Genomic DNA, 20262 nt, shown 5'->3' on the forward strand with positions numbered 1-20262 from the left:
CTTTGTCTCGTCTCCCTCCGCTCACCCCCAACCAGACACAGTAGTCGTCTGCCTTTTCCTGAGCCATGTTCATTTTGGTTGTTCATGTTAAGAATGGCTTTTTCACACACATTTCAACACAACATTAGTACTGATACAAAAGTGGTTCTCTTCTGACACTGAGTGAAAAAACACAGAAATGATGAGGATGGAAAAAATGTCAATGTCCTCCACGTGTAAAACCATTCCTGTTTGGGGGTTTCTCATTGTTGCCCCTTTAATGCAGTTACCAAATCAACATCCCAGATGTTTAACTGACTTGATGCTATTCTCTGATCTAAAAAGTATTCCTTATATTTTTGTGTCTGAGCGGTGTACAATGATTTAAACTATATTAATAGCATTTAAATTCATGCATGAATGCGTATTTATTGAACAGGACCCATACCTGTATCCCTCACAGACAGAGGGAGTCTCACAATCTCTTTCCTGGGTCAGTACCTCAGGGCAGTCCTGTCCTCCGTTAGCTGGCAACTGGATGATGAGCCGTTTCCTGTATTGCTTCTTTTTAGTGTTACCGCCTAGGGGAAGCCACAAGAGAACACACTGATCCTTTAAACTGAAGTTACCAATATGCCCTGAATCTTTAAAGCTGTTTTTTAAAGATAGGATGTATTTGGTGTCCTCTGAGAATATATATTATTAGCCTACCTAGCATACTTATGTAATTCCTCACCCTGTACAAGAAGACAGCATTTCAAGGAGAGGCTAATATAATTGAGTGAAATCTCAAATGTCATCTCCATTATCTGCTCTATGGTATCCAATACAACCTGACAGTTAGAGATAATTGACTTTACAGGAAGTCCACTTCTATCAGGATTACTATATCAGGTTAAAGCTTCCAGTGATTGAGTTTGGATAATTTATTAAGGATGAAAATGGTTTGGGGATGCATTGCAGCTGGACTATTACTTCTAAAAGTAAGCATCTTATAAGCCTAATGCACACTTCAACGTGACCAAAGGATCTGAGAATGTAACAAACAACAAAGATGTCTCTGGAACATTCACTCTATTAAAGCTTGTATAAGAGAGATGAAATTGTAATTGTGTGCAGATTGAATGAAATAGAGTGACTCATTTGTTTGGCTTCTGGTTTTCCATATTTACATGGAAACGTGTTCCTTTATATTGTAGAGTCTTTACCTTGCAATATAAAGTAAAGACTCTTCAATATAAAGCACCTTGAGGGGACTGATGTTGTGATTTGATGCTTTATAAATAAAACTGAACTGAATTGAATTCAAGCAGCTGCTACATCAGAAGTGTCAGCCTTCACCGAAATAGCCCTCACTATTGCTATATAATCCTTTTTCATCATACCTTAGCTTAAAAAGAACAAAAACAACAATAACTGGACCGTCAAACGTCTTCTCCCACATTGCTTGCCATCTCCACTAGGTAACATCCTTGGGGATCTAACCCTGGGAACCTTTGTTGGAAACACTGCATTTCCATGGCATTTATTAAACATGTCACAACATTCACAAGAGAACTGGGATATCTGATATTCCTTTTCAGTGAAGAGGCTGCTGCTATTATTTATCTGCTACAGCTAAAATAATGATTTGCATATTTTCTGCTTTATTATTGGGGTGCCTGCTTTACACACGCACATTCTAGCTGTTTGTGGCCTTTCTAACATTGTTAGAAGCATTAATGTGTGCATTGAGTCTACCTGTCTGACATGTTGATGGACAGGGGCTCCAATCACTGTATGGGGTGACAATACAGTCTCTCTTGCATGGCAGCAAACATGGCCTGACAGTGTCTGGACGAACACTCTCCGGACACCTGAAAGTACATCACTGACATGTCACACACACACAGAGTACCCTTGAAAATCTGATAGAGCCGCAGTGAACACACTGCACTGTAAAAACAAATTCCATGACGTTTTATAACATGTTTCTAAAATGTCTACTTAAAATATTAATAAAATTTGTGGAATAACATGACAAATGTAAAAATTTCCCCCTTGATGATAACAGTTAATTGCGTATCGTTTTTTGCTGGATAACATCCTGCAGAAGTCTCACACATGTCTCCAGAGCAATCCCAGCTCATTCTTCTTTGACGAATCTCCTCCAGATTTGATCGTCTTCGGCACGGACCTCGGTCTTCAGTTCACAAACATTCAACAGGATGAAATCATGACTTTGGGCCTCATCAGTAAAGTTCACTTTAGTCTTATGGAGGCAGTGCTTAAAATCTTTTGCTTCTTACCTCTACCAGTCTTATTCTGATGATACTTCTTACTCCACTGTGCTCTCTAAGAATCAAAACTTCTGTTTCTCAAGTCTAAACTGATGTTTTTGGCGTGATGCTTTCTCAACTGACAGCTAAAGCCTTGCTGAGTTTTTTGTGTATGTGTACATTGGAAGATAGAACAGAAATATTTCTTATTGCAAACTGGGCAGTAACGCGTGATCCGATTACTTTTTGCAAGTAACGAGTAAAGTAAGGGATTGCTATTGAAAAAAGTAGTTAGATTATTTACTTTCCCATAAGCATGCCTCGTTGCCACGTTACTAAACGGTGTTTTTGTTTGTGAGAGTGTCTCATGACAATGACATACAAGTGTGCGACGTTCGTGGCAGCAACAGATCAACAATGGATAATATGGAGTGCAGGAGAGAGTACGACCATGCAGCGTTTAAAGCTTGGAAGTACTCACACTACTTTGAGTTTTAAAAAGTGACAAAAACATTAGCGTTGGCTGTACACTCTGTGTGGGAAGAAAACCTCTTTCTACAGTGAAAAATTAAATTTCAAATCTGAGCGAGCACCAAGCACGCTGCCACGGGAACGTGACATTCACAGAGAAACCCCCGGATCCCGCCCACTGACATGACTGCTGCGGCACCAGGCAAACCTCCACCTGCTCCACTCCTGCTAAACAGGTGAAAACAGATTTAAAAGCAACAGGACTTAGTGCTGTTGAGTCTTTATTATTTATTTTTTGCAAATTGAGAGGTAAAATGTCTTCAGGAAACTTGAAGTCCTGTTCTTTTCAAGCTCCACTGACTACCAGGATGATGCAATAAAAACTGCATCAAGTGCAATCAGATTGGCGCAATATTATAATAAGAAGGGTCACATTATTTTTAGGTGCTTCCAATTCTTGTCAAGTTCCCTGACATTTCGTCAAAAGACGTTTGTGAGCACCAAACGAGTTAATTATGAATCCCATCACCACTGCATTGAGCTTCCCCTGATCACCTCCTGTGTATTTAAGTCCTGTCTTCCTTTGTTCGTTGTCACGTCATCTGGTTTTCCTCCAAGTCTCGTCAGTCATCAGTCTCGTCACAGTTTTTGTAGTTTTCCAGTTTATGTTTTTCAGTTCGCACTTGCCCTGTTCGCCTTTCCTAGTTTTTGTTCATGACAATCAGCCATAATAAAGGCTCATTTTTTGTTGAAAACGTGCAGTTCCTCTCTCAGCGTCTGCTTTTGGGTCCTGTTCACAAACACACCGGCGAACCCCGCCCTCACATCTATCTTTAAACATTGTCTGACATTGTTTGTTTTACATGTTGAACAATTTAGCCAGACTCATCTATCCATTTCATCTGGAGATAAATCAGAAAAGCATATTTATTTAAAATATCAGTTCACACAATCCAGTTGCATTGATGTGTGCATACAATGTTATCACAAGTGACAGAACAGACAGTCAAAACATAAAAATAAGAGAGAAGGTGAAAAAGTCCCAGAATAATTTTACATGGATAGATATTTTTGTTCAGTTTTTGTACTGGTAATGAACTGGGACAATTTCATGCCCTTTCAACTTCACAAGACGTGCAATAGAGTATTCGGTCATATGCCAAAATATGCTGATTAGGTTTTCTTACTTTTTGGGAGGAACCTGGCCCACATTCACCCGGACACAAATGACTTTGCGGGTTTGCATCCCCACAGAACAGGAGACATCATCTCCACGAGTACGGCCCACAGATGTGTTGGTTGATGGAATGAAAGAGTCCTCGATGCATTGTCCCCATGGACCAGTTTGCCAGTGGTAGACAGTACAGGGATGGTCATTGCACCTTCTCACCTCCTGCAGAGCACTGATGTTTGGACACTGGACTCCACCTGAGAAGCAATCGAAAATTGTAGCACAGTTGTCAGTGGGGTAGTATTAGTGCTAACAAATGACCAGGACACAGGAGTGAGGGTTATGAAATTGAAAACAAAATGAAATTGGAATTGTAATAAAAATGCAAAAATGTTATTACTATTTATCAACATTCAAATTCAGTGTCTGAGGTGGAAATGCAAAGGACAGTGGACCAATTGTGAGAGAGGATCTCTAACTAGTTTTTGTTTATGTTTGTTCACTTATGAAGGTCAAGTCAAAAAGGACTAACAAACAAACTGCAGTGACACTCTTTTCAGCACTTTGTCCCAGCTGAGCACCTGACACCTGTGTAGCATCCTGTGTTAGCATGTTCAGTCTTACGCTCCTCCAAAAGTGCAACAAACTGTTTGTGATTCAGTGCTCTTGCCCTGATGAAGGGAACTATTCACAACATTAACAAACTACTTCCTTGCTCACAAGTGGTCACTACGGCAGGTTTACAGCTTCCTGACACAGCCACCAAGGTTTTTTCACTACTTAGGCAAATGTGTAATCCACTATACTGTAGAGCTACTTAGTGACAACATCAACTACCATGTTATTTTTTAGTATTGAGTTACACAATGCCTCCTAGGATATAATACAATGCAAAAATACACAGTTCAGTTCTGGGTTCATTTCAGTCACTTTATCCTTAAACTCAACCTTTATTATTTAGAATAGACATTTGTTAAATAAGATACAGAGCATCTCCAACTCAGTGCAAACATGTAGGGGGGGGGGGGTTAGGGGGGGCACAGTTCTGCTGCGCTACATATATAAAATGTATAAAAATGTACAAATATACAATCTGGTGTAAGAAGAAAAAAGTAAATAGGTAAATAAATAGTTTGTTTTGTATATACAGTTTGGGTTATTGCGCATAGAATTTATTATTGCACAGTGGTGGTTTATAAAGGGAAATGGGAAAATGGCTGTGTGGGACTGTGTTATTGGTGTGTGTGTACGAGTTAAGGGTGGTTATGGCTTTGGGGGCACCTGTAGCACTTCCCTGATGGAAGCAGGCTGAACAAGTTAAAAACAGGATGGGAACTGTCTATGATGATATTTGTTGCTCTGCTGAGGCACAGTACAAACTCCAAAACAAAACAGAAGTGCTCCAGGTGTCACGGACCCAGTTCCAGGGATTCGGGGTCCGTGAGCAGTGTGGACTACTATTGTAGTTATTATTATTATTATTATTATTATTATTATTATTATTATTATTATTATCATTATTGTGGTTGTTGTTATTATGGTTGTGTCTGCTGTCCTGTTTTTCCGTGTTGGTGTACTGTCAGGTGTTTAGGGGTGTGTGCTTGTGTATGTGAGGGTGCGGTCGTGGCAGGCACTTTTAGGCCTGGTGGGTGTGGCCCTGCCAGCTGACCGGTCCCACCCAGGAATCCACACACACCTGGCGCCGATCAAGCCTCGTCAGAGGAGCTTCAAAACAGTGTGGCTGAGAGCTCCTCGACGCTGGATCGTTGAGTGACTTCCCGTCAGTCTTAAGTGTATTGTGCAAGGTTAGTGCAAGTCTACTGTTAGGTTTTGTACTCACGGCTGCCTTTGGTATACGTGTTTCCTCAGGAGGAATTGTGGCGACCAGGAGGCAGCACACGGAGAGTACACAGGGAACGGAGACAGAGCACGGAGCACGGGATAAAGGAGAAGACACGGAACGGGAGTTGGGATCGCACGGGGGGATTTATTGTTGTTCGGATTGTCACCACTGTAAATAAACACTGTTGCACTGTAGAGTCCTGCATTTTGGGTCCTCCTTTCCCCACATCCCCACGGTCTGCCAGCGAGACCGTGACAGAACGATCCAGCCATTATGGGCCCAGCGGACTCAAGGACCGTCTCACAGGAGGAATTGCTCGCCCAGCTCTGGAAATACTGTCGGAGCATTATCCAGGCGGCAGATCCACATCAGAGACACTTACAGGTCGTATTTTTTGATTCCTTCTTATCATCAATCACCTCATCTGTGAGCTTTTTGGACATTAAGAGACTAATTTCGATTATAACCACGCTGAGGGAAAGTTCCTGTTTTGAGCTGTTTGGTTTGGGCTGTCCGGGCGAGGAGGATATGGCAACCTCCCTGGGAGCCCTTGCTGCCTATTTCTTTTTTCATAGGCTGATAGCTTGCAGCTCGCTTGTTGGACCCTCCATTGCGGGGGAAACGTTTCACACGCCCTCGGCACCTCACCACATCTCCACTCACCTCTGCGGCACCTGCTGAGTCAGCAGACCAAGGACCGGCAGCTCAAAATCACACAGCTGCTCTCCTGTCCGGCCGGCTGGTGGAACCTCAGCCTGATACGCTGGCCCCGGCATCGTTAAAGAAGCGACGCTTGCACCGCCGGCGTGCCTCACCGCAGTCAGACTCTAAAACTTTCCAACAACCGGCTGTGGTGAGTCATATGGACAATTCATCTTCATTCACCTCATCTGTTTATTCACGGGACTGTGTGAAAGCTAACCTCGTAGCACAGCCAGCTGCCCAGCCTGTAGCCGTAGCACAGCCAGCTGCCCAGCCTGTAGCCGTAGCACAGCCAGTCCAGTCAGCCTCTCGTCTTCATCCTCAGTTGGAGGCTGATATGCCTGCTGGAACTACCCTGCCATTATGTCACCTGCCTGTTGTTTCTACATCGCTGTCCAGTCTACCACGAGTAGCTGCCGCACCATTATCACCTCCGCCCTTTGCAGCTACTTCTCCACCAGCGTCCCATCAGACTGCAGCGACCGCAGAACTCTCGACTTCACCATCCACATCACCCGCTCGACCGTCATCTTCGCCACCTGCACCTTCCGCATCGCCATCTTCACCTCCGGATCAACGACCATCTATACCCGCGTCGCCAGCTGTGGAGCTCAGCGAGCCGGAGGAGCTCAGCATGCCCGAGCGGGAGCTCAGCGAGCGGGAGGAGCCCGCGTCGCCAGCTGTGGAGCTCAGCGAGCCGGAGGAGCTCAGCATGCCCGAGCGGGAGCTCAGCGAGCGGGAGGAGCCCGCGTCGCCAGCTGTGGAGCTCAGCGAGCCGGAGGAGCTCAGCATGCCCGAGCGGGAGCTCAGCGAGCGGGAGGAGCCCGCGTCGCCAGCTGTGGAGCTCAGCATGCCCGAGCCGGAGGAGCTCAGCGAGCCGGAGGAGCTCAGCGAGCCGGAGGAGCTCAGCGAGCCGGAGGAGCTCAGCATGCCCGAGCAGGAGCTCAGCATGCCCGAGCAGGAGCTCAGCATGCCCGAGCAGGAGCTCAGCGAGCGGGAGGAGCCCGCGTCGCCAGCTGTGGAGCTCAGCGAGCCGGAGGAGCTCAGCATGCCCGAGCCGGAGGAGCTCAGCGAGCCGGAGGAGCTCAGCGAACCACCAGCAGAGGAGCTCGGCGAGCGGAAGGAACAACCGGCGCTGCCAGCCGAGGAGGGGCTCTCGCTGCCAGCCGAGGAGGGGCCCGCTCAGCCGGAGGTCAGCGAACCGGAGGGACCTCCACGTCTAGCGCGGCCTCCACGCCATCCACGTCCAGTGCGTCCACGTCAGCGACCATGTGCCACGCCTCGCTGTTGCTCACCGGAGCAGCGACGTTGCCATCGGACCCGTGGCAGGCCGCCGGAGGAGCAGCGCCGCCGCCACCGGATCCGTGGCATGCCGCCTGAAGCGTTCCGCTTCCATCATGGGGTTGGAGGTAGGCCGCCCGAACTGTTTTCCCACCACTGCCTGACCCGTAGCGGGTTTTGCCTGCTTGCGGTCCACTGGGTCGGCCGCAAGAACTGTTGTTCCCACCATGGCAGTGGTTGGACGTTTGAACTGGGGGACCGTGACACCAGGATGCTAGGGCGCAGAGCTTTTGTTACCTCGTGGCTACACAAGCCAGGAAGTACCAATGATCGGATTTGGTGTGTGGTAGTAACAGGTAAATGAACATTTTTTTAAATTATCTGAATATATATATATAAAAAAAAGAAAAAAAAAAAAAAACCCAGCACGCCCCTGCGGGCGGTTTATCCTTCAAGCTCGGGTCCTCTACCAGAGGCCTGGGAGCTTGAGGGTCCTGCGCAGTATCTTAGCTATCTTAGCTGTTCCCAGGACTGCGCTCTTCTGGACAGAGATCTCTGATGTTGTTCCCGGGATCTGCTGGAGCCACTCGCCTAGCTTGGGAGTCACCGCACCTAGTGCTCCGATTACCACGGGGACCACCATTACCTTCACCCTCCACATCCTCTCGAGCTCTTCTCTGAGCCCTTGGTATTTCTCCAGCTATATATATATATGTGGCCGGCATAGTGTACAGGAACATCTGTGCCGAGTATAACCTGGAAGTCCCGAGGTCAAAATGGGAGATGCCCCCAAGGGTGGTGGAGAATGACCGAGCTAAGATCCTGTGGGACTTCCAGATACAGACGGACAAAATGGTGGTGGCTAACCAACCGGACATAGTGGTGGTAGATAAACAGAAGAAGACGGCCATAGTGATCGATGTAGCGGTTCCAAATGTCAGCAATATCAGGAAGAAGGAACACGAGAAGCTGGAGAAATACCAAGGGCTCAGAGAAGAGCTCGAGAGGATGTGGAGGGTGAAGGTAACGGTGGTCCCCGTGGTAATCGGAGCACTAGGTGCGGTGACTCCCAAGCTAGGCGAGTGGCTCCAGCAGATCCCGGGAACAACATCGGAGATCTCTGTCCAGAAGAGCGCAGTCCTGGGAACAGCTAAGATACTGCGCAGGACCCTCAAGCTCCCAGGCCTCTGGTAGAGGACCCGAGCTTGAAGGATAAACCGCCCGCAGGGGCGTGCTGGGTGTTTATATATATATATATATATATATATATATATATATATATATATATATTAGTGCTGTCAAAATTATCGCGTTAATTGTTAAGATCAACGCAAAATGTTTAATGCATTAAAAAAATTTAACGCTGATTTTGTTTTTTTATTAATTTCCTGTAATCTAAGACCTTTAAATTCATGAGCACCTCTGGAGGAGGGGGCAACAGTGTGCTATGCTGGCGTTTGGCCTGACAGAAATGATTAGAAGAAGAAGAAGAAGTGACACCATGCTACTATCTAGCTAACACTAGCTAACACACGCAAGCATGGACGAGGGCGGACTTTTGGGTGGAAAGTTTCTCTTTAAGAAGTTGCCTGATGGCTTGTTGGACAAAACGAGAGTAAGATGCACAATTTGCAACGCTGAATTCAAGTACCACAGAAGCAGTTCATCACTGGCGTATCACCTGAGAGCAAAACACCCAACTGAATCCACCTCTACGGGACCTCGCCAGTCTACTCTCTTTTTAAGTCCACCCTCAAAACTCATCTGTTTAAAATTGCCTATTCTTAAATTTCTGTATGTTTTAACTTTTATCTTCTATTTTTATCATTGTGTATATTTCCAGTTTTTATCTGTTGTACAGTGTCCTTGGGTGCTTTGAAAGGCGCTATTTAAATAAAATGTATTATTATTATTATTATTATTATTATTACGCTTCAGGAGTATGGTGCTTGTGGACGAATAACAAAAAATGTGAGAGAAAAGGTAACCAATTCCTTGGTTGTTTGGATAGCTAAAAACTGCCAACCAGTTAGCATAGTAGAAGATGATGGACTGAGAGAAGTCATTCGTGCTGCATCAGGAGATGAGTGTTACAATCTGCCCTCGAGAGGAACCATTGTGTTGAGACTGCACACTTTGTATGGGGACCAGAGGGCTCAGCAGTCCAGCAAGCTTGTGCAAGTAAGGAATGTCGCTCTCACCGGAGACCACTGGACTTCGGTGAACAACGATAATTACTTAAAATATAAAGAATAAAAAAATGTAATTGGAGCCAGGCTATTAATAAAGTAATTGAGATTAATCGCAATTAATAACAGAAAATTGTGAGATTAGTTAGTTAATTTTTTTTAATCTATTGACAGCACTAATATATATATATATATTAGGGGTGCAACGATATTCGTATCAATATTGAACCGTTCGATACAGTGCTTTCGGTTCGGTACGCATATGTATCGAACAATACAAAATTTTTAATTTATTTTATCAACTTTCCTTCTGACGATGCTGTCTGTGTTGAGAGCTCAGTGAATCTGCGTTCGACTACTCCGCCTAGGCTCGACAGTGCAGCCTAGGCGGAGTAGTCGAACGCAGATTCACTAAGCGCTCAACACAGACAGCATCGTCAGAAGGAAGAGCGCAGGGCAAGCTAGCGAGACAGAAGTTAAGCTCTCCTTGCAACATGGACCTCCCACACCCTCATTCAGATCTGGCGTTTGGAATTATTTTGGTTTTCATGTGACGTATGACCCTGAAGGTAAGCGAGTCATGCACTAAAGTAAAACAGTATGTTGGATGTGCCATGCAATGCTCAATTACATGGGTGGGAACTAGTGTGTTAGCACAGTTAGCTCGTTAACGTGTTGGCCGTCTAGCCCCATGCACGGGGCGATCGGCGATAGCTCGTTAACGGAGATTTGCCGTGTTGTGGCGTTAAGGTCATTTCAACGAGATTAACCTGAAAGCACTAGTGGGAACACAACGAATATGACTGCACATTTACGCCGACATCATCCTAGTGCAAAGACAAGTGGAAGCAGAAAAAAAACAAGCAAGCATGCTACTAACTTTAGCCGAGTCATTTAGACAGCTGTTAGCACATGATTCTCCTTATATGTTTAATATGCTGCTGAGAATATAGCCCAGAAGAAGTGGATAGTATAGCTTTTATTTTGGAAAGAGACATTTCTCTGTAATAAACTCTCTTTTCCAAACTATAAGGCAAAAAGAAAGTGCAGCTTTATGGTTTCATGGACAAAATAATTTCTGTGGCTGCAATATGACGAGCTAAATAACCAGGGCTGCACATAAGTGGTCCGCAGGTGCGCATTCGCTGTCAAAATAAAAAACACGCACAAGGGTTAGGGTTAAATTTAAAAACTGTACTTTTGAGTTAAAATATATATTTATAATTTTAATAAATGACAAATTAAAAAGGCATGAACATTTTTTTTGTATCGAAAAAATATCGAACCGTGACACCAAAGTATCGAACCGAACCGAACCGTGAATTTTGTGTATCGTTGCATCCCTAATATATATGTGTATATATATATATATATATATATATATATATATATATATATATATATATATATATATATATACACACACACACTGTATATATATGGTTCACAGCAGCTGGTTCATTTAGTTAACGAGAAACACCCGGAATGGCTAACCGAAGGTCGGACGGTCCTGATCCCCAAGGACCGCAAGAAGGGACCGGTCCCCTCCAACTACCGACCAATAACCTGCCTCAGTACTACATGGAAGCTCCTGTCAGGCATCATATCGGCTAAGATGAACAGGCACATGGGTCAATACATGAGCGGGACACAGAAAGGAATTGGCAAGAATACCAGAGGCGCAAACACCAGCTACTGGTAGACAGAACAGTCAGCCGAGACTGCAAGACCAGACTGACCAACCTGTGCACTGCCTGGATTGATTACAAGAAGGCCTATGACTCAATGCCCCACAGCTGGATACTGGAATGCCTAGAATTGTACAAGATCAATGGGACCCTAAGAGCCTTCATCAGGAACTCAATGGGGATGTGGCGTACAACACGAGAGGCCAACTCCAAGCCCATAGCACAAGTCACCATCAAGTGCAGGATCTACCAAGGAGATGCTCTGTCCCCACTGCTGTTCTGCATAGGCCTGAACCCCCTCAGTGAGATCATTAACAAGACTGGCTACGGATACCGACCACGGAACGGAGCAGTTGTCAGCCACCTCCTGTACATGGATGACATCAAGCTGTATGCCAAGAGTGAACGAGACATCGATTCACTGATCCACACTACCAGGCTATACAGCAATGACATTGGAATGTCGTTCGGACTGGAGAAGTGTAGTCAGATGGTAACAAAGAGAGGGAAGGTAGTCAGAACTGAGGGGATTGAACTACCAGAAGGCAACATTGCAGACATAGAGGACAGTTACAAGTACCTGGGGATCCCGCAGGCGAATGGGAACCATGAAGAGGCCGGTAGAAAAGCTGCAACCACCAAGTACCTGCAGAGGGTCAGGCAAGTCCTGAGGAGTCACCTGAATGGTAAGAACAAGATCCGGGCCATCAACACGTACGCCCTGCCCGTGATCAGGTACCCTGCTGGGGTAATAGGCTGGCCAAAGGAGGAGATAGAAGCCACTGACATAAAGACAAGAAAGCTCCTTACCATGCATGGAGGGTTTCACCCCAAGTCCAGCATCCTGAGGCTGTACGCTAAGCGGAAGGAAGAGGGCCGGGTACTGGTGAGTGTCAGCACCACAGTCCAGGATGAGACAACGAACATCCAAGAATACATTGGGAAGATGGCCCCAACTGACCGAGTGCTCAGTGAATACCTCAGGCAGCAGAAACCCAAGAAAGAGGAGGGAGACGAGGAACCATCATGGAAGGACAGGCCCCTGCATGGTATGTACCACCGGCAGATAGAGGAGGTGGCTGATATCCAGAAATCCTACCAGTGGCTGGACAAAGCTGGACTGAAAGACAGCACAGAGGCACTAATCATGGCAGCACAAGAACAAGCTCTGAGTACAAGATCCATAGAGGCTGGGGTCTATCACACCAGGCAAGACCCCAGGTGCAGGCTGTGTAAAGATGCCCCAGAGACAATCCAGCACATAACAGCAGGGTGCAAGATGCTAGCAGGCAAGGCATACATGGAACGCCATAACCAAGTGGCCGGCATAGTGTACAGGAACATCTGTGCCGAGTATAACCTGGAAGTCCCAAGGTCAAAATGGGAGATGCCCCCAAGGGTGGTGGAGAATGACCGAGCTAAGATCCTGTGGGACTTCCAGATACAGACAGACAAAATGGTGGTGGCTAACCAACCGGACATAGTGGTGGTTGACAAACAGAAGAAGACGGCCGTAGTGATCGATGTAGCGGTTCCGAATGACAGCCATATCAGGAAGAAGGAACATGAGAAGCTGGAGAAATACCAAGGGCTCAGAGAAGAGCTCGAGAGGATGTGGAGGGTGAAGGTAACAGTGGTCCTCGTGGTAATCGGAGCACTAGGTGCGGTGACTCCCAAGCTAGGCGAGTGGCTCCAGCAGATCCCGGGAACAACATCGGAGATCTCTGTCCAGAAGAGCGCAGTCCTGGGAACAGCTAAGATACTGTGCAGGACCCTCAAGCTCCCAGGCCTCTGGTAGAGGACCCGAGCTTGAAGGATAAAAACCGCCCGCAGGGGCGTGCTGGGTGTTTATATATATATATAAGTGCTTGTGTATACATACACAAACAATACACATATGCTTTCAATTGTGTAATTTAAGTGATCTAGGTAGCTCTGTTTTGGAAGTTCAGTTAACGCTAGAAATGTGTTTTGGAGTTTGTACGTGCTTTGTCTCTAGGGGCCACCGCATATATTTATATTTAAAAATATATAAATAAAACTACGTTTTTTTGACATTAGTCATTCTTTTTGTGCATAATTTTATATTGTTGTTGATAATAAATTAGTTAAAGCAACAAAACAACCTGAAGAGCCGGTTGGGAGCCGAAAGAGCCGGCTCTCTAAAAAGATCTGGAAATCCCATCACTACAGCACAAACGAAGCCAACAGCATGCACTAATTTCAACTGCATGATGAAGGCAAACATTCTGTGCGTATCAGTTTGGTGAACTTTTTGACACAAGTTTACGTGCGTATATAGGGACCTCTAGAGCCTTCGACTAAGTCATTCCTTTCAACATCTCTAGGGACCGTGGGAGGAGAGCAGTGTTGTGGAAACGACACAATCTTCACTAGTAGAGATACTAACCTTTAATGCACACGAAAACAAAGAGCATCAGCTTGACAATAAGATGAAATTCAAACCTGAGATTGTTTCAGAAAATATTTTGTAACGACCGTGGGTTAGTGGAGCTAAACTGGCTAAACTGCTCACTAGCTAAACGGCTAGCGGGGCGCTAGCGGCTATCGCTAAACTTCGCAATGGATGGAGAGCGCTCGTGCCTCATACACCGCACGACCCCGAGCGTCTCAGCAGCAGACTGATAATCCCCAAATGATCCAGCAGGAGGCAGTAGTGGTTCACACCAGTCGTTTATTTACCATCTTTTTCTACAACAACGTAACGCTGCTGACACCGAACCCCTATCCCGCTCCCACCACATAGAGTCGCGGTGTCAGCCAACCATGCCAATTCAACCCACTCCACAGAACACACCAACTTCACTGTGGCTTACATTAACATAACACTAACACAACATGCGAATCAAACACATAGGAACTAGCAGAACGATAGAAAACACAGACAACACAATACCCAGAATGCATCTGGCTAACAACCCCAGCCAGGTCATTACACAGCCCCCTCCCAAAAAGGTTTAGTGTCCCCACAACCTTAACTGTCCACTCTGTAGTCCTGCAAATGTCCGGGCCGGCGTCGAGTACGCTTCGGCCTTGACTGGGAATCCATGGCGCCCCCATTCGGGCCGGGCGTAGGGGGCAAGGAGTCCCCAGGCTGCACACCAGCCTGTGGGTTGGGGGCAAGCGGATGGTATGGCGCCAGCCGGTCCTTGTGTAGCACCACCCGCCTTCCCCGTCCCGGCATCCGGACTCTGAAGACCACCTCCGATAGCTGTTCCAGGATCTCGCCTGGGCCTTGCCAGTGGCTCATGAGCTTGGGGGTCAGCCCCCGCTTCCTCTGGGGGCAGAACACCCAGACCCGATCTCCGGCCCCCAGCATAGGACCGTGCGCACGGGTATCATACGCCCGTTTCTGGCGGGCCCCGGCTCCCTCCAACGTCCGTCTTGCCAGTTGATGCACCGTGTGCAACCGCTCCCTGAGCCGCCGGAAGTAGTCCATCTCTGGTCCACCAGCAATCTCCGGCTCAGGGGGCGCCCCGAAAACCAAGTCCACCGGGGTTCGGAGCTCCCTTCCGAACATCAACGCTGAAGAAGTACACTGACTTGACTCCTGCACTGCTGTTCGATACGCCCACAAAACAAGGGGCAGGTGTTGGTCCCAGTCCCTCTGATGTTGGCTGGTCAGGATGGCCAGCTGGGTGGCCAGCGTGCGGTTGAACCGCTCAACCAGACCATCGCTCTGAGGATGGAGGGGGGTGGTCCTCGTTTTTCTCACCCCCAGCCTCCGACACACTTCTCCCAGCACCTGGCTCTCAAAATTCCTCCCTTGGTCGCTATGGAGCTCCTCCGGTACACCAAACCGCGTGAACATCTCATCCACCAGAGTCCGCGCCGTCGTCACCGCACTCTGATCCGGCACCGCATACGCCTCTGGCCACTTTGAGAAATAATCCATCGCGACCAGGACATACCGGTTGCCGGCATCAGTAACAGGGAAGGGACCGAGGATGTCCACTCCGATCCGCTCCATTGGCGCCCCAACTAGGTATTGCTGCAATGGGGCATGGGAGCGCTGGCTGGGACCTTTCTGCGCCGTGCAGTCGTCACAGCAGTGGACATGGATCTCCACGTCCTGACGACAACCCGGCCAGTAGAACCTCGGTCTCAGCCGTCGCACCGGCTTGCCATTCCCAAAATGGCCGGTACCTGCAGCCCCATGAACCCAGCGGAAGACCTCAGGCCGCAAGGCCCGGGGAACCAGGAGCTGGAGTATGTTGCCTCCCCCGTCTGGCGCTCGCCACCGCCGGTAGATTACACCGCCATGGAGCTCCAGGCTGTTCCACTGGGAGTACAGCGACTTGGTCTCGGGCCCCTGCGAAGACGCGGCGGACCAGTCTGGCCGTGTCCCTGCCTCCATCCAGTCCTTCACCATCCCCAGCGCTGGATCGCTCACCTGGTGCTGCTGTAGCTCCGCCGCGGTGAAAGGTTCCTGCCCCTCATCCACACCCTCAGGTTCCGCTGCTGCCGATGTCGGACCCCGGTCCAGCTCCTCCAGGCGCCTGCAGTACCGGCACTCATCCGCAGAACAGGGACGCCTGGACAGGGCGTCAGCGTTGGCGTGCTGCCGTCCTGGTCGGTGCTGGGCCTCAAAGTCGTACTCTTGTATTATTTCCAGCCACCGGGCCACCTGACCCTCCGGCTGGCGAAAGTTCAGCATCCAGGTTAGGCTGGCGTGGTCCGTCCTGAGCAGGAACTTAGTGCCCAGGAGGTAAGGTCGGAAATAACGAACCGCCAGGACCACAGCCAACAGCTCACGCCGGGTAACACAGTAATTCCTCTTGGCCCGGCTGAGGCTGCAGCTGTAGTATGCCACCACTCGCTCCTCAGCCTCTCCCCTCTGGGAGAGCACCGCTCCAACCCCCACGTTGCTGGCGTCAGTGTCCAAAAGGAAAGGCTGGCTGGGGTCAGGATACGCCAAGACCGGGGCAGTCACAAGGGCAGTTTTCAGCTGCTCAAAAGCCGTTGCACAGTCCTCCGTCCAAGCAAACCGCTGACCCTTGTTTGTCAACTGATGCAGGGGGCTGGCGACGGTGGCAAAGTCTTTTACAAACCTCCTATAATAGGAGGCCAGCTCCAGGAAGCTTCGTAGCTCAGCGACGTTCGATGGGGGGGGCCAGTCCCCCACAGCAACCACCTTCTCGGGGTCAGTAGCCACCCCCTTTTCGCTCACCACATGTCCCAGGAACTTCACCTGGCGAGCAAGAAGGTTGCACTTGGCCGGTTTCAGCTTTAGTCCGGCCCCGCGGATGGCAGTCAGAACCTCTCGTAGGTTAGCCACGGCCTGTTCAAAGTCCTTAGCATGAGTCAGCAAGTCATCCAAATAGACCATGCAGCGGGCACGGGGAATGTCTTTGAGGACCCTTTCCATTAACCTTTCAAACGTGGCTGGTTCATTGCATAGTCCAAAAGGCATCACCTTAAACTGCCACAGTCCTTGCCCTATGGTGAATGCAGTCTTGGGCCGTGCCTCGGCAGCGAGCTCCACCTGCCAGTACCCACTGCGGAGGTCTAGCAAGCTGAACCAACTGGACCCAGCGATGTAATCCAGTGCGTCATCGATGCGAGGTAACGGGTAAGAGTCCTTGCGGGTGACCGCGTTCAAACGCCTGTAGTCCACACAAGGGCGCCACCCCCCTGTTTTCTTCCGCATCATAACCACAGGTGCGGCCCATGGACTATCCGAGGGTTCAATGACGCCATTAGCTGCCATCTCTTTTATCAGTCCCTCGGCAGCTTGGCGTTTGGCGAGGGGCAGGTGGTGGGGCCGCAGCCGGATTGGAACAGCTGCTCCAGTGTCTATAGTGTGCTGCACCAGGCCCGTCCTTGTGCAGTCCTCTTCCCTGCCGGCAAAAGTGTCCATAAACTCTGCCAAGTGGCTCTGCAGCTGCCGCTGCTGTGTCGCACTGAGGTGCACCCCACTCCGCCGCCCAAGCTCCTCTACTGCCGCGACAGTCTCAGGTGACGGGGAGACTGCCGAGCTAGGCGGCGACTCTGGCTGCGGGATGTTGGCCCTGCTTACGTTCACCCCCTGGGTCCTCTTCCGCACCCTGGCCGCCCTCGGCCCCTGGCTATGGCATGGGGCTATGGGGCGCGAGGGCTTTGGGGGTGCTGGTGGGGTGGGGGTCTGTCCCTGGCTACCGCGGCCCACTTGGAGCTGCACGGTCTCAGAACCAAGGTGGATGGCAACTCCCGGCACATCGACCCGTGCCCCCCAGTGGGCCAGCAAGTCCAGTCCAACAATGCACTCGTCTGTTATGTCGGCAAGCCAGAACTCGTGGTTCACACTGTTCGTTCCCACCACCACCTGCAGAGTCTTTTTCCCCGGCATCACAGTCTATTCTCCTGTGACAGTGTGCAACGCTGTGTGAGTAGGGGTCCAGTCTTTTGGCAATGAGCCGCCCGTCTCCGGAAGCACCCCCCTCCGCAGCAAGCAGATGGTGGACCCCGTGTCCACCAGGGCCCGGCAAGACCGTCCATCAATTATACAGTCCAGGTACAGTCCACGGGCGGACCCACAGCGGCCCACCACGGGATGAGTGTCACGGAGAGGGTTTACTGATTTGGGTGAGGGTTCCCTCACTGTCCCACCCCGTGGCCATTTCCCATTGGTGATGTCACTTGGTTCCGAGGACTAGGTGCGGGACAGCTCCGGGCAAGGTGACCGGGTTCCCTGCACCGATAACAGCAGTCTGTCTGGCGCCTCCGACGGGGAACTGCCTCTGATTGGGCTCGTCTGGCCTCCTCCTCCTCATCCGACTGGGACGCTCATCTCTTGCTCGACCATCCTGGCCGATCGTCGGGTCACTGGCTCGCCCCGCAGCACCTCCTCAGCCCGCTCAGCCTCCCTCAATGCCTCCTCCAGGTCTCGGGGGGATGACAGCCGGACATGCTGTCGCAGCCTCTCCGGTGTGAGGCCCCTCAGGAAGGCGTGGAGACCCAGCTCCTCCCGTGCCGCTCCTGGGAATGTCGGATAGCCCCGTCGGGCATAGAGGCGGACGTCCGCAGCAAAGGACCCCAGGCTCTCTCCCTCGCGTCGGCAAGCCAGCTCCTCCCTGCTCTGTTCGGCTGATGATCTCTGTCCAAACCGTCTGCCGAGCGCCGTGGAGGTCGCGCTGCTCCTCTGGGGGCAGGTCCAGCAGAACCCCATCCGTTGTGAGTGGCAGCCAGCGTGACTTGGGCCAGGTACGGCTCCAGCTGCGTCGCCCCAGTGTAGTGCTGTAGCTTAGCAGCCGTCCTGCCAGGAAGCTGTGATGCGGCCCCAGGAATCCTCTCCCGTCGCTGGGAGAGCAGGGGGTGGCTGTTCCGGGGCGCGCTGTGGCCCTCTGGCCGCCCCAGCTTGGGTCTTCTCCGCTGGGTCTCGGCAGCCATGCTTTCCAGAAGCGAGCAGTTGTCTCGGATTATACGCTCTAATTCGCCTATGGTCGGCTCCATAGTGTCTGCTAGACACTCATGAATCCCACTTCTGACACCAATTGTAACGATCGTGTGTTAGTGGAGCTAAACTGGCTAAACTGCTCATTAGCTAAACGGCTAGCGGGGCGCTAGCGGCTATCGCTAAACTTCGCAACGGATGGAGAGCGCTCATGCCTCATACACCGCACGACCCCGAGCGTCTCAGCAGCAGACTGATAATCCCCAAATGATCCAGCAGGAGACAGTAGTGGTTCACACCAGTCGTTTATTTACCATCTTTTTCTACAACAACGTAACGCTGCTGACACCGAACCCCTATCCCGCTCCCACCACATAGAGTCGCGGTGTCAGCCAACCATGCCAATTCAACCCACTCCACAGAACACACATCAACTTCACTATGGCTTACATTAACATAACACTAACACAACATGCGAATCAAACACATAGGAACTAGCAGAACGATAGAAAACACAGACAACACAATACGCAGAATGCATCTGGCTAAAGACCCCAGCCAGGTCATTACAATATATTTGAGGAACTTCAGACTAATCGGTTTATTCAGCATGAGGACGTTGTGGCTGTTCCGCCTGAGGACAGTGATTCTGATGCTGCTGACGCTGACTTTCAATTAACAGAATTTGAGACTTTGAGAAACAGCTGGAACACATTAGTGAAAATGATTTAATGACTTTGACTTTTAGCATCTCTAAAACTGCAAAAGCACTGATTAGCAAGCACCCTGACTGACTGACTAACGAGGGAATGGTTAAGAACCTTAAAGAGCATTCACTGATTGCTCAGCAGATCGTTATTGACCATGTTGGAGGTTTGCGCAATGTAGTCTACACAAAAGAGCTACTGCTCTCTGCAGCTGCAGCCAGGCAGAAGTATCCCATGTATCTTGAGGACCAACGATTTCTAAGGTAACATGAACAGAAAGCAAAGCAGACCAAAGGACTAATGGAGGAGATAACAGAGATAAAAGCCAAAAAGAAGAGAATGGAGAAGGATGTGTGGGTTCTCCTAAAGCCTGCTGATCAGAATGCAGAAAAAGCTGAGTCAGAGGGAAAATTGTGCTTTATCTGAAAGTCCAATGGGCTTCAAAGAGCTGCAAAAGAAAAGGAAAAAAGTCTGGAGGTTCTGGAGAAACAGTCAACTGACAAACTCAAGGAACTGAAAGACACTCCTTCATAGGCCCTGTCCTATTTGGCCTTATTATTTTGATGGATTTGGTGCAGTT

At 49.3% G+C, this 20262-nt stretch overlaps 2 protein-coding genes across 2 annotated transcripts in view; one reads left to right on the top strand and one right to left on the bottom strand.

Moving 5' to 3' along the window:
• The window catches only part of LOC146644401 (thrombospondin type-1 domain-containing protein 7A-like), a 214261-nt gene that overhangs the window by 89896 nt on the left and 104103 nt on the right, over nt 1–20262 (bottom strand). Inside the window, exons 8-10 of the mRNA XM_085395316.1 lie at nt 3896–4136; nt 1720–1835; nt 428–560 (exon numbers count right to left, since the gene is read on the bottom strand). Of these exons, the coding sequence (XP_085251442.1) occupies nt 428–560; nt 1720–1835; nt 3896–4136 (490 nt within the window). The remainder of the gene's footprint in view (nt 1–427; nt 561–1719; nt 1836–3895; nt 4137–20262) is intronic.
• On the top strand, nt 7059–9961 carry LOC146644403 (uncharacterized). Its single transcript, XM_085396908.1, has 3 exons — nt 7059–7338; nt 7435–8025; nt 9717–9961. The coding sequence occupies exons 1-3, from the start codon at nt 7059–7061 to the stop codon at nt 9959–9961; spliced, it is 1116 nt and encodes a 371-aa protein (XP_085253034.1).

This window comes from Rhamphochromis longiceps, linkage group LG22 (assembly GCF_057381845.1).
Source record: "Rhamphochromis longiceps isolate RC_006_pf linkage group LG22, R_longiceps_female_GT1.1, whole genome shotgun sequence".
Lineage (NCBI taxonomy): Eukaryota > Metazoa > Chordata > Actinopteri > Cichliformes > Cichlidae > Rhamphochromis > Rhamphochromis longiceps.

Excerpts from the sequence above, each read along its gene's own strand:
- LOC146644403 (XM_085396908.1), top strand. The coding sequence starts at position 7,059 with ATGCCCGAGCGGGAGCTCAGCGAGCGGGAGGAGCCCGCGTCGCCAGCT. Across the intron at positions 7,339-7,434 it reads GCCGGAGGAGCTCAGCGAGC|CGCCAGCTGTGGAGCTCAGC; the intron begins CGGAGGAGCTCA and ends AGGAGCCCGCGT. Across the intron at positions 8,026-9,716 it reads GTGGCTACACAAGCCAGGAA|CTAAAAACTGCCAACCAGTT; the intron begins GTACCAATGATC and ends TTGTTTGGATAG.